The sequence below is a fragment of the Larus michahellis genome, chromosome 1 (assembly GCF_964199755.1).
Source record: "Larus michahellis chromosome 1, bLarMic1.1, whole genome shotgun sequence".
NCBI classification, from domain to species: Eukaryota; Metazoa; Chordata; class Aves; order Charadriiformes; family Laridae; genus Larus; species Larus michahellis.
The window spans coordinates 164703532-164718303 of NC_133896.1; the positions used below are offsets into that span (position 1 = coordinate 164703532).

Consider the following 14772-nt stretch of genomic DNA (forward strand, 5'->3'; position numbering starts at 1 on the left):
TCTTCTGAAACTCTTCAAACAGAAACAGAATAACTGTAATTTACAGCTCACTTCACTGTTTAATGTTATTCTATTGCACCATCATCTATTTAATGCTGATATAACAATGATTTTCTCCGCAACATGAATTTGTTAGCCAAAGAATCACAGTTGAAATAAAAAGAGAACTGTTTGAAAATATGCATTTTCAGAAATGCCTGAATAATCTTTAGCCACCCCAACCCCCACAGCCTTACCGGAACATCAAAAGTTTCTTGTGTGTCGTCCAGCATCTGGATTTTGATGGAAATGAGTTTTCCTGGAGGTGTCATAGGTGGTTTCTGTCCATGCTCCAAGGTACTGATCCCAGCATTTTCCTGAGCTCCTAACCGGGATCCTGCTGTTGGTCTCTGTTCTGTTTCACCCATGTTTAGGGAAACACGTTTCTTATATCTGATAAAAGAATAAGGGCAAAGACTGTTATCACTTATTTATAAGAGTTTTTGTACATAAGCATTACGGCATATATACTTACAGCTAATAAACCATATAACCATTAACACAAAGTAATAACCATTATGATATTTTTTCTTTAATGCCTCATATGAAGACAAGAAAACCAGAAAAACTTTATACTTCTCAAAATACATAGGCTAATCACCTGCTGGGGGTAAGGCTGATAGACTGCCTACAGTACTGCACAATGGGGAAATATTCCTTTTCTCCTGGAAAAGGAAACAAGATCACATTGGAAACAGAGCACTACAGAACCCAGGTTTCAATGAATTATGCTAATTTTTATGTATTTATGAATGAGGCTGTTATCGGCCACAGACAGGGCTCCCGGAAAAGGGAGGAAGGTGAGGAGAGCAGGTGGCACAACTCACCACTTGCTGACTGTCAATCCCTCCTGGCTACATTCGCATTTTTTCCTTTGGTCCTCCCAGCTTTCTCTGGCCCTTTGCAGCTGCCCCCTTGCTTAAGGGTCTGTGAAGCAGGAAAGCCAAAGATGACTCCAATTATACGACCTAAATATTTTGTTTCCTTTGGGGACCAGAGCTGCTCTAGAACCTGGAGCCTGGCCCGATCCCGCTGATGAGCCAAGGACTATGAGGATGTGCTACCGGGAAGTCCAGAAGAAAACTGAGCAAAAACATTGGTTGGGAAAAGCAAGGGAAATCTGATTTCCCATGAAGGGGAACACCAAGGATCACACCTTCCTCGCTATGTTAGGGGAAGGCTACACCTGCACCAGCTCGCCTGCACCACTCACTGAACGTGCATGTCTGCTTCATATCCATGGAAAGGAACCTCAGGAACTGGCTTGCTAATTTTGTTTCCGTGCAGCTTTTGCACCACATTACACAGCACATTTCTGCTAAATAATTATTCTGTCCTAAAAAGGGAGCAGAGCTGCAACAATGATTCAGTGTGATTTTTCATTAACTGGCACAACTTTCAACCTCCTTTTTTTTAATTCAAGGACCATTAGTTTTACCTGTCAAATGTTACACATCATACTAGAATTTTATTTCACTTTTTCCCCCCTGCCTTTTGACACTCTAGCTGGGTTTCTGATGAAACCTACTGCTACTGTCTATTTATCTTTCTTCGTAATTGCATTTCCATTCTGCATGACTTTTATATGCTGATCAATGACCATTGAAAAAAACATGTAGCGCGCAGATGAATGGAAGGGTAACTTTCCAGAGGAATACTGCCAATAAGTGTCTGGCTTTTACTCTGAGGTTACAAATATTGAGAAGCCTATGAGAAAAACAGGAAGCACAAGATAGCCTATGTATTAGTGAATGCGTCACCAGTTCTACAGTATACTACAAAGAACAGTGCCATGTAATAAGATACCAGTTCCCTCTATAAGGGCAGAATAAAACCAGTCCTGTCTTCGGCAGGATATACTATTTACTACACATCACTTTTCCATGTTCTGACGAATTTGTTCCTACAGATTTTTTTTTTTTTTTTTTTTTTTTTTTTTTTTTTTTTTTACACAGCAAGTGGCTTGGAGTAAAAATTTTTAAAAGAGCAATTTGATTAAAAGAAAGGAAAAAAGAAAAAAAAAAAGAAGTGTTAGCTGAGAATAAAGGAATAAAGGGAGTGAAAAATTAGGGATCATGTACTTCTACATATCAGCTCAACAGGCGCAAGTGCAGGAGAACAAAAAACCGCAGGCAAACCTTTGCAATGAACCAGCACTATCCTACCCAACAGGGTTGGAGATACTAGTGAAACCTATCCAAGCATATTCCAAACACTACTGAGAGACAAATTTTTCCTCAACTGGCATCGTAATCTCCAATGTAAAAGGAATAATTTAAAACAAGAAAATAAATTTAATTGAATTAAATTAAAACCTTTTTATGAAACAAGAAGTGCCAACAAGAAAGCTACAGTTGGAGGCAGGAAATCCAGAAAAAGACACCAAGCTCCACATAGCAAGACTCCAGGCCTAAGTATACACAAACCTGGTTTTCATGCATGTGAAGTACAGAGGGACATTTAAAAATGTGCCACTGCACACAAAGATACTGGTGCACATCCTTATTAATTAAAAAACTTGTTTTAACAGCTCTTCTGAAGTCACCACGTACCACAGACAGCACCAACGCAGCAGAAAGGACCTCTACAATTGCTGTTTTTCTACAGTAGTTTTTGGCTAGGTACAGACATTCAAAGTGGATGAAGAAATCTGTTCATTCCATTAAATCCTTAACATAGGAATCAATCCAGTCAGTTCAAGTGATACCATTAAATAATCAATGCAAGGAAATATTACAGAGCTTGAACCTTTCTATAAGCGTTCTTCTGACTAGATGATCTAGCAGCCCACACACACATTCAGACAGGCCAGTAAACTTAGTGAACAAGGAAAAAAGACACAAATTTAGGAGCCAAAAACATCATAGAGGAAAGGTATAAGCCAAACCACTCCATATATATAGCTGAGAGGTTTATTATTATTAACAGTTAGTAATGTAGAAATTCTTGTAATACATATACATACACTGAACCATTCAGTTGCCACACACGCTTCCTTCGGAAACAAAGATCTAAGAAGTACTGGCCTCCCTGATCACGTGCATCTGCTACTGACAAAATTAAAAAGCAGACTTTTCCTTTTCTAATCTGTATGTATATCTAAACATCAGCATGCTGCACTGGACATTATTTAAGGTTTTTTCTGTATGACACTAGTCTTGCTATGGTGCTGTCGTAACATCAGCATAATATCTTTATTATGCCTTTATGTAAGAGGCCTTAAAGACTATTACAATTACCCTTTCTAAAATATTGCAGCGTATCAGTCAGGCTGCATACCTTTCTCTAAATCACTTGGATCTAGAAGACAGCAAGGTCACAGAATGCAGCAGAAGAGTATTAAGCAAATATTGAGCAAACCAGGGGGGATTAGGATACCTAACACCTGTCATGAGGAGGAGAAGAATCAAGTTTGGACAGAGGATGGAGAATTTTAGAGACGCTCTAGTAGAAAGACAATGTTGATGAACTAGCGAGGGTATTAATTGAGAAGAAAAAGTGGTGGCCGCCAGACTGCAAAAATTGCAAAACACTGAGGAAAAGAGAAGCAATAATCCACTGTTAGAAACCTGAGCAGAGCTCATGGTGGAATAAATGCTAATCTGATCTGTTAACTACTCTGCTCTTCTAGATCAGACAATGAGGTTTGGACATTTGATGCAAGAGGTTCGGACATTTGATGCAAGAGGTTCCCCCCAAAAAAAAAGTCTGAAAAGCACCTGTAACAGGGGGAGATGGTACCAGATATCTAGGCCTTTTCCACTTCTTTTGTTTTGCTTCAACACATTTGCACAGCACGAAACAGAAGGTAGCACAGTGTTCACTGTTCTCCTTCTAAAGGCAGGGAAGCCTGAGGCACAGTGGGATGATGTGACTGGCCTGTAAAGTTACCGAGCAGACCAGCCACGGAGCTAAAGCTGCAGTAAAAGCCTCTCAGATGCTGTCCCAACACTGCCTCCCAGACCATATGACGATGAAACTTTTGAAAGAGATTAAAGTAATCAATGTAATACCAGATGGGATGACTCAAACTGACTCAATGGCTTATAAACCATCAGTAAGAACCGGGAAGGCACCAGAGGACTAGAAACAAATTCAATCCAGATCTTCCAAAGGATAATGAATGTGAAGCATCAAGGAGAAAGAGGGGCAATCCAGGCAAGCTGCTCACACATGCTTGTAACTCACAGCTTCTTGTAAAACTTTCAGAAAGCCTCAGCTGTGGAGAGGACTACACTGAACACTGCCAGGGAACATTCCTGTCAAGTACTCATCTTCAGTTCTAAGCACCTTCATATTTGCAGAAAAACATAAAACTTGAAAAAATGGAGTAAGTTTAAGGAGTCATAATAACTAAGTTATGAAAGACAGGATAGTATGCACAGGTCAAACATGTAGGGCTCAGAGAGAGCAGCTGTGGCAAATCTAACTGTGAGGGTAAAGATGCCACCTCTCTCCCAGGCCCAGGCCACCAGATATTAATGCCCCAAAGCAGAGGGAGCAGGATGTGTCTGCACCTCAGCTGCCCCACCGCTGAGGCTAATTTCTCAACCAAGCCCCCTTCTCATATGATGTGCTGACCCTTCGTATTTCCTTTTCCCTCCCCATGGACAACAGCAGAGTAGGTGTAAATGTATAGCCCTGCCAAAAGCACGTAGCAGACCTGCATGCTTTCAGTAAGGAAAAGTTCTATACCCACAGCATAAATTGTCAATGAAGCTACATTTTCATTAATATACCAGAATTACCACAAACATGAAATAAGAGAGCGACTGGGGGGGCTGTTCAGCCTGGAGAAGAGAAGGCTCCGGGGAGACCCTTATAGCAGCCTTCCAGTACCTGAAGGGGGCCTACAGGAGAGATGGGGAGGGACTCTTTATCAGAGTGTAGAGATAGGAAAAGGGATAACAGTTTTAAACTGAAAGCGGGGAGATTTAGATCAGATATCAGGAAGAAATTCTTTACTGTAAGGGAGGTGAGGCACTGGAACAGATTCCCCAGAGAAGTTGTGGGTGCCCCATCCCTGGAAGTGTTCAAGGCCGGGCTGGATGGGGCTTTGAGCAGCCTGGTCTAGTGGGAGGTGTCCCTGCCCACGGCAGGGGGTTGGAACTAGATGGTCTTTGAGGTCCCTTCCAACCCAAACCATTCTATGATTTTATGATTCTAAGTTTCCTGAACACGCATTAAATAATAAAATAACCAGGAAGACTGAAGCCGAATTTAGTCTGAAATGAGGGGGAGCAGACAGAGGGCCAATACAGCTCAGGTTTTTACATTCTGTGAAACGTTACCCCTGTTAGTTTCCACAGGTCCATGGCAGACTTGTACTAAGCAAATACGGCAATTACGAAAATTTAAGCTATTCAACTAAATAAAACTATTAAGATTTCTTCTCTAAAAAACACAATTTTGGAAGTTATGACAAATCAGTGCCAAAAAAAAAGCAGCCAACCTCAGCGCTTGCTCAGCAGAGAGCTGGTGCACACGAGGCGCAGCAGTGGTTAAAGGCAGCTCGCAAGGCAGCAGACACCATGCACATGGCTAACGGCAGCAGCAATAAACGGCAAATTTTCAAATCATGCTAAATGAAAAGACTGGATCAGCCCCATTCTGGGCAAATGACAATAACCCAAATCTGTTTCTTGCGCAGGAGTCACCAGGCACGATGTGGGACAACTGTGTGGGAATACCTAGAGGTGACAGATTTATCCTTTTCACAAATACAAACAATTTGGAGGAAGAAGTCCTCAGCAGAGAAGGGGGGATTTTTTTTTTTTAAAGCTTTGAAGTCATTATTGTCTTACGAGTCTTTGGCAGTTTCTCATGTGAGAAAACTGAACATTTCTTGGAAAATCTCTTAAAAGTCTGATTTTCTTAAGGAACTACCAAAACCCACAAAAAACTGCCTCACTAATACAACATTAATGCTTCACAATATTCTGTACAGAATCTCATACACCTGTGAAATCACATGAAGGTCTTTAGAAAGGAAAGCATACATTTGAAATCTCACATACATTCAGAAACTTCTCATTAGGCTAATGGACCAGCATTTTTGTGGAAGCAAAGACATGTGACACCAAAAGCTCTTAACAGAAAAATAGCTCAAGGTTGAAGGGCAGTAGTACGGACATGGGTGCTGGGTGTCTGCTTCCCTGTTTGCACCCAGGCAGGCTAAGCTTGGTTGCTCTGCCTCTAATGGAGACATTACAAGGTGGCTTCTGGATTCCTGTTCAGACTGCTGTCTGCCCTTTCTGCTCGCACCCACAATATTCAGATAGAGAAGGAAGTTATCACAAAAAACTAATTATTCTGTACCATTGGGCTATCTTCTCAGATTAAAAAAAAAAAAAAAAAAAGCAGCATTGTAAACAATGGCTGTTTCATGAAGTCAGAAGTAGGGAGGTTCTAGGTGAGGTATGGTCAAGAAGATGAGTATTAGAAACTCACATCTAATCCCCTGCACAGTCAGTAGAGAACAGGATGGAGGAGGAGCTCCTAAACTGGGCTTAATTTCTAAACACAGATTTATTTTTTCTTATTCCTGTCTCTAAAGACACAGAAAATTAAACTCTTAAAAACCTGCCTGCCCAAGAAAACACCATGGCTGTCTACTTTTTGCAACTGGATACTCCAGCAGTCTGAAGACTCCCTAAAATTTGCATTTGCAGCAATAAGAAATGCTCTCAATTAAGGCAGAGTATCCATAATAGAATAAAACACATCACCTGTCATGAAAATAAAGGTAGGCCACAAAGTTGTCCATCTTTGGACAACTCTGAAAACCTCTAAATCACACCCTCTTACCCCTGGATTCAAGTTTCTATGATATGGTTGTGTAGATGGACAGACTAAGTACTCAGACTTGGAGAGCAATCCAGTACACTTAGTTGTTAACATCAAACTAGCTAGAATATGAAACCAATGTCAAATTCAGGGACCTAAGCAGTAACACCTAGCTTTACAAACTCAAACTATTCAGTACACTGATAACGTAGCCTGCAATCCAGAATAATGAACGTTTATGTACGTACAGAACAAAAACCCCACCTCTTGCAAGCCTATCTGTACAGCATTCAGAGTGCCTGCATTCATTACCGCTTCTACCTTTAGGGCTATTCAGCTTCCAACTGGAGCTCATTTATCTTCATTGCATTCAGGTCCTAAAGCTGTTTGCAATTCTGTGGCGCTAGCAGCTGTCCCAGATTCCAAATCTTCTGCCAGATGTCAGCAAAGAGCAGTCCCATCCCGCACAAATCTGATGTATGCTATCTTTTTTCCTCAACCACACACCTGTCAGTAGATCTATCAACAAGTGCAGTAATAGATTCTGTATGCTTTTGCAATTGCCTCTGTGTAAAACCTCATCCCTTCAGCATAAATACAGATTGTTCTGTGAATCAAGCCAGTCTAGTCTACAAATATTTTCTTTTTAAACCCACAAAGTTAAAATTACTTTTGATGACTGTCAATGATATTAAACAAGACAATAAACATATTGATTCACTCTGTGCTATGTTTTCTGGACAACCTTGCATTAGAAACTTACTGCAAGCAGGGAACATTTATCTCACACAAGCAAGCAAATCCATCATATATATGTAAGTGACCAATTAAGTAAGTGAAGCCTTCACACGCTCAGCCTCTCAAAGGAACCCCTCGGAAATCTCTTCATACAAGTTACTCTTGGGACTGGTTGTGACCATTTCCTAGCCTCTAGGGACTTGTCTCCACTATTCATTCTTCACTACCCCTTCGTGGTACCCTTGTACCATCATCAACACTCTTTACTTGAATCAAGGAATGCCAATATCCTGTTCATGCCAACACAGCCGATTTTGAAGTTTTTTCTTCAGGTTTTAAATCAGCCAACTTGAAGGTACTGTACAAACAGGTAATCCTGGCTATTCCTGGAAGGAAAATTAGTGTCTAATCTGCTAAACCAAGGGGATGATTAGCTCAAATTGCTCAGCTAGTGACTCTCCCCCAACAACTGTGTTTTCCCTTCAAATGCAAAGGCACAGTCTGAGAAAATTGGGAGCTCCTGGAGCCATGAATCCCTTAATAGCCCAGAGGGAGATATTTCTACACAAATGCTTTGATTGTTATTAGACGCCTTAAAAATTGAATTAAATATTGCCCACTTGCTTTGTATTTATTGTAGCACCAGTTAACTACCATTTATGTGTTTATAACTTACACGTACATGAAGTTCAACACTGTTTTTCTTTGAAAATACCTTCCTTCCACTTTCCCAATTGAACAGACCACATCTTTTCTACAGAATTTCTGCTTTATCTCAGGGTGGGGGGAGGATATTTCTTCTTTACTGTGAAACTCACAATGTGCTTTCTGAGATGTTTTTCAACCTGTTGTCAAAACTGACTGCATATGAAGCTTAGGAAGACGCTGCAAGCTACTGGTATTATATACTTAAATTCAATTTCATTGAATTCCATTTTGCATAACCTATTTGGGTCAACTCTGTCATTAAACCCTATGAAAAAGTAAAACTAAACATGCTTGCACAAGTGAAAACACGCCATTTTAAGAAAATTCCGGGGTGGGGGGTAAATAGGAGTAAAAAGTGCATCAAATACATATTGAAGTCACCCAGCTAGTCCTTTACTGATGATAAAATGTGTTGTAGAAGTGACAAAGTATGTGTTATCATTTTACAAAGAACTAAAGCATTTTAGGTCGAAAGTTGAGATATAAAAGCATCATCATGTGGACAGAAAGCTATTTCACATTATGGACAGAAGCATACCGGAAGCTTTATTGCCACATGGCAAATGCTAGGAACATATAAAGAGAATTTCAGAAAACCTCTCTTTCTTGTGTTTCCAGCCAGCACAGAGTCTCTTGATCAACTGAGTCATCACCTAAGTCCACAGTTTGTCACTGGAAAACAGAAGCAAAGCGGGTAACAACTTAAAGCAGTTTGGTGATTCAATAGTAGTACAAATCACTCCTGAAGCCATTAAAAGCATTTTTCAAAACCCTTTCATGCCATCACTTTGCATAAATAAAGCTGTTGCACCAGCTGGAGTGCTCTGGGCTCATTCACCCATACAACACCTCATGCAAAAGCCAAGCCGAATGTGCTTACAGTAGAAGAACGTAATCTGATTTACTTCCAGATTTAACAGAATTCTGAAAGGGATCCAGCAACTCATAGCCAGCCTCAAGCATAACATAGACGTTTTCCATGAAATAAAAACATGTCAAAAGAATAAATAACACGCTACATTAATACTACTGTTCAGCAGTTGGGGGAAAATCTGATACAGTTCTGTTTTTGAGAAATAAAACAGCTCAAAGGAAATACTATTTCTCTGTACCAAGTATGAGCATATAGTAGAGGTATTCACGCTGCCCAAATGCAAGCTGGCTCCTCTGGAGAGCTGTTAAGCACCACAGCCTAATTCAGGTGTTCAGTGGCCCTTTAGAGGAGCTTCTCCCTTCCTTGAGCATGTGGGCCCCTAGCAGAAGACCAAAATGCAGCAGTCAGCATGCCAAGACCCCATTCTCTCTCCTGTTGCGAGAGATCAGTAATGATTTGTTCAGTTGATGGCGTACTGCACGAGTATGGAGCAGAAGCTCGTGAGCTCGCCACCACGCACACTGTGCTGCACGAAAGGGGTATCCTTATGGCCCAGTGGCTCCAAACCGCAGAAGACAACGACATCAGTGTTCAGCATTACGCACCCAGGGAAGACGCTTACCCAAACATGTTAAATGGAAGCCATAATGGCCTTAACTAGTTCCCTTTTTGCCCAAAGCTTGTGATCAGCCTCCCACAAAATTACTACATAGGTCTTCCACCAGGGAAAACATATTTATGGTCACAGTTGTATGCTGAGTATACAACCCACTATAAAACCAGAAAAAATTCCTGCAGGCTTTAAATATTTAAACATCTGTTCCCAGAAGAAACTTTTTATAAGTTTGTAAAACTGCTCAATATATTTGAATATACAATGACTTTTTTCTTTAATTAAGTCTTTCACCAGAAGCCTGTACTATGCTTGACCGGGGAAATACCACACTTAGTAATGACACAATTTCTAGTTCAAGAAAAAAACTGCTTTATGTTTAGAAAACAACTTAATAGTTTGCTTGGCATCCTGGTGGAGGATGTTATTATATAACATTATATAACATATATTATATATATTATATAACAAGTCATGAGGTGTGACGGTATAATATCCAGATTCAAATATCCTATAGTGTTTAATCTTTAAAGTCCCTTCCAACCTAAACCATTCTGTGACTCTTCGTTCAAAAATGATTTTTAAAATTATAGCAAAACTTCCAAACTAGCTTAGGTTGCTATCTCATTTCTCTTTCTGCAAATACTTGAACCACTAAAAGATCTCTAGAGAAACTTTACCTGTGCTGACACAGCGTAGGCACTGTCTGCCCCTGTTTGACAACAGCCCTCGTGATTTTTCAAGATACAGTACTTCTCTGTCTTTAGATAATTGATAAAGCTGCATTTTTTCTGTGAACAGCTATCAGAGATGCTGTGAGACAGAGACACAGATATACTGCTGCCACATATAAGTCCTCATTTTATGTCTAGCTAAAATATAAGTACTGCGTATGCTGCATGAAGGCAGACTAGGGTTGGTTTTCACAGAAGACAACTTTAGACCTAAAAAAAAAAAAAAAAAAAAAGCTCTGTTCGCTGCAGTTGTGTCTGCTTTTCCCACTGTAACTTACTTCACAATGAAAACTGCCATAAGTTACTCCAAAGCACAGCACTATTATTGCAAGCTTTAGGAGCTGTAGCTAGAGAAGGGCCTGCCTGTTACAACCACCCCATCAGCCCTTCATCAACAAACCTGTGTCAGTGCAGATTATATCCCTGTGGATTCTGCTGCATTTCAAAACTAATTACTCACTTGCTTAGAAGAGTGAAAACGCATTAGCTGTGGAATCTGTACTTTTTGCTATTGAAGGGGACAGTGGAAAGCATTAGTTCTCTTGTTCTGTTCTCTTCCTTGCAGCGTTTACAAGGAGAGAAAACAGAAATACTGCAAAGTGACCCAACAATCTGCACCGATCTCTTCAAAATACCATCAGAAGTAACACTCAAGCAGCTTTTACAATCCGAGCAGGACAGAGAGATCTAAGACTCAGATCCTTTTTTTTTTTTTAAATAAGACATCAAGAGGTAGAAGTTGTCAGTGAAAGATCAGCAGAAAGGAGGACATGGTAAATAATGTATTTCAAATCATTCAAAGTGAATGCTGCCTGAAAGATTTTGACGGGTTCTCTCACTAAATACACGTCTCCCAATAAAGCAGCACAGCAGAGCACACTGCTGAGCCAGGCAACCAGGGAGACTGGGTATTAGATTGCTCTTCCCTTGCAGAACATCCTATACTCCTCATATTCCTTTCTTGGCTCCTGAGTCTCAAGTAACTTTAGATTATGCTAAACATGGAAAGCAGCTTTTATACCCATATCTGATTGTAGTAAACAGGATACCCATGGCAGGCAATGACCTCTAAAGAGTAACTCATATCTCTCAGGAGTTTTTCCTTGAGGGGCATGCTCCAACTTCACATGCTTTCCCAATGGCAACCCAACGTCTCCCCACGGAGCGGGCGAGCACACACCAGACTGGGAACAGAGGAGTCCAAGACGCCTTTCAATTTCCATGGCTGCCCAAACTGGAGCAGGTCCAGGCTCTGGAGTGGGTCCAGGCCCTGGAGAAGAGAGGAGAGGATGGAGCCCATTATTTTTCCTGCACTGGACGTGGCAGGGAGGAAGCGGAAGGCGTGCATCTGGAGCCCAGCAGGGACGGGTGCCAGACCCGAAGGAGGTGAAGGAACAGACTGGCACAAGGGCCCAAAACAGGAGGGAGCGCGCAGAACGGGCAGGGAAGGGAGCCAGAGATCCCGAGGCAGTGCACAAAACAAGGCAGGAAAAGGGAAAAAGGTGACTGCATGAGAGATGAAAAACTGGATGAGGCCGGGTCAGGCAAGATGCCTGGTCTCCGACAATGAGTCTGGGAGGGAGGAGAAACCACAGGTGAAAGAGAATAAGAAGCCAACAACTGGAGACAGGCCCCAAAATGTGCAAAAGGATTGTCAGGAAGGGCAAGACAAATGTGAGAGAGGAAAAAAGCACTCTTCAGCAGCGGACTAAGTGCATTTCCTTCCAGAGCTGGGATCTGAAGTCAACAGTCCTGTCCTCCACATGCACAACAACAAAGGTGCTGACCCCTCTCATGGTGTAGAGCCGCACACAGGAGCACAAGGATCTGCTGCCACTGCCACGCACGTCTCTCACCCAGTGCCAGAAATCTCCAGTGAGGGTGTCAGCTTTACAGCTGCTATGGCAGCTTTCGCTTTCAAACAAAGGAAAACATGAAAGTCCATTCTAAGTAAGAGAAAATTGCACACCTTGCAGGAAGAGTTAAAAATCAGGAACTGCGTGTGTAAAGCATGCCATCGAACCACAAGCTACCCCTTCCTGTTCTTGCACACCATGACCGTCACCCATTTCCCTCCTTGGCCCTGCCAAAGACCACTCTGCCTCGTTCACCATGCAAGGAGCACAGCCAGTTACAGGGAACACACTCAGGATTTATTTTTTCCTCCCTGTTCTATCATTAAGACTTATTAACTACCTGTACTCTGCTGTTAAGACAGAATTAACAACCATCTTTCTGCGCTTTCTGTATAGCGGGCTGATTTACTCTCTCAAAAAGTACTTACTCTAACCTCACGATACCCTTGTGAGAGGAGAAGGCATCACATTATCCTTACTTCCTATATGGGGAATTACTGACGGAAAACCCAGGTCCTCAAGACACGTAGATATTGGCTCCAGTGGGAGTTTGGAGCCTAAATCCATTTATGGATCCAGGTCAAACAGACTGAAGTCCAAAGCAAACCCATTGATTCTGTATTCCCAAACTGAGACTCTTAGGGACAACTCACTTGTCAAGTATTTCACATCCCGCAGCTTTCTTTACCCACGATTACAGATCCTTTTACTACAGGTTGCACCCAGGAGCATGAGGCTTTCTGATAATTAGCTCACAGATATCAAGTTTTCTCAAGAGTTTAGCTATTTTCTGGATGTTGAAGCTACTTCTAACAACACAGGGAACTCTGTCAAGAATTGAATCCAGTTCCTTAAAAGCAGGAGCCCATCAGCTCTCTTCAGCCACCTTCCTCTTCCAATATCTGCAAAAGGCAAGGAATGAGACCTTTCTCACAAACAATGTAATACACAACAGTGCATTGCTGTAGGAGGACAACTACCATATCCAACAAACAAGATGGAGATTGTGAAAGGGAGAAAGATGTAACTAAATAATTAAAGATTGTGTATTAAGTCACAAAATGGGAGAATTACAGCTTTTTGCCATGGACTTTTGCTTTGCAACTTCAATCATGTTCTTTAAACAGAATCTAATCTATCATTATATTTGACATATTAAGATGCTTGGACTTCTTGAGTGAACATTAAAGAAAGCAAGTAACATGACTGGCACTACCTCCAGAGTCCAGAAAACAGTACCTTCATTTTCATCCTTCCTGAATATGAATACTCCGATTCCTGTCAGGTCTACAAGGGAAGCATCTGCCTTCAAGTAGCACCTCATTACCCAGACAAAACAAACAGCATACAGTTTGATGCTTTTGGCATTGCTTTTACCTTGCCCCCAACTTTTCTATTCCTGTAAATGCACACAGCAACCTAAGAGCTCCTCCATATATACTCTCTCATCTCTTCCCTGTCTCTGCTTCTAGCCATCCGACACCCCCAGATACACACACACACCCACCAGTCTCTGCATCTTTCAGCAGAGGAGGTGAGCACCCATGCAAAGCTCTGGGTATATTTCAGGAGCGTGCCCGCATAGAAGCGTTCTCATGCGGAGCACGCTGGTGCTCCCTAAGTAGTGTCAGGGAGCAAGGAAGTGGCTGCAAGGGTTGGAGGGCACAAAAATGGATGTTAATGACAGCATTTGAAACACAAGTGCTGGACAGATGGGAGGGGAAAGAGATGATAATCTACTGTGCATTGATGCAATATTATGCAGGTTGATTTATTTTATGTAAATTCATGCATAGAATGTTTCCAGAGGTTTGAATCATTAGAGCAGAAGGGAAGTCCACTTAAAGAATATGTAAACATCTGCCAGGTATGGAAAAATCTTCCCCTCCAGCATCAGGCAGGATTATATTTTCGAAGGGTCACTAATGTGCCCTGGATCTGCAACCTGGGCTGGCTGGCATGAAGCAGTCTGCACTTCTCACGGAGCACACAACCAAACACAGATGGTAGTCATCCTCTCATCCCTGGGGACCTCTAGGAATTCCTTGAGCTTCAGTTTGGGTTGGGAAATTGAAAATCACTGAATGTGAAAATACTGCATGGTCTACCCCTTATAGCCAGGGAGCCCTGTATTTTGTGGAAATCTCAGGGGGCATCCTTCAGAAGGTTGGCACGCTCAGCTCCACTCCAAGAGGAACACAGTGGTTCTTCAGAACAACAAAACAGCACCCCAACCCTCCTGTGCCCCTGCCCCAAATACTCTGCCCTGTACTGATGATATCCCTGCCTCTGTGCAAGGCTGAGAAGGCACGTTTCCCTCATCTGTACTTGGGGGCTGCTTTTCACCTGTTCTCCAGCTGCTAAAGGCAGGCACATAAATACTGCAGAATATCACACAGAGGAATAGGAAAGCATAGGCACGTG

General features: G+C 41.8%; 1 protein-coding gene across 9 annotated transcripts in view; it reads right to left on the reverse strand.

The window, feature by feature from the left end:
* The window catches only part of FARP1 (FERM, ARH/RhoGEF and pleckstrin domain protein 1), a 219642-nt gene that overhangs the window by 170620 nt on the left and 34250 nt on the right, over positions 1 to 14772 (reverse strand). For all 9 annotated transcript variants that reach the window (XM_074562571.1, XM_074562551.1, XM_074562604.1 and 6 more), the window contains exon 2: positions 237 to 432. In XM_074562571.1, coding sequence (XP_074418672.1) covers positions 237 to 407 — 171 coding nt within the window. In that variant the 5' untranslated portion in view covers positions 408 to 432. The remainder of the gene's footprint in view (positions 1 to 236; positions 433 to 14772) is intronic.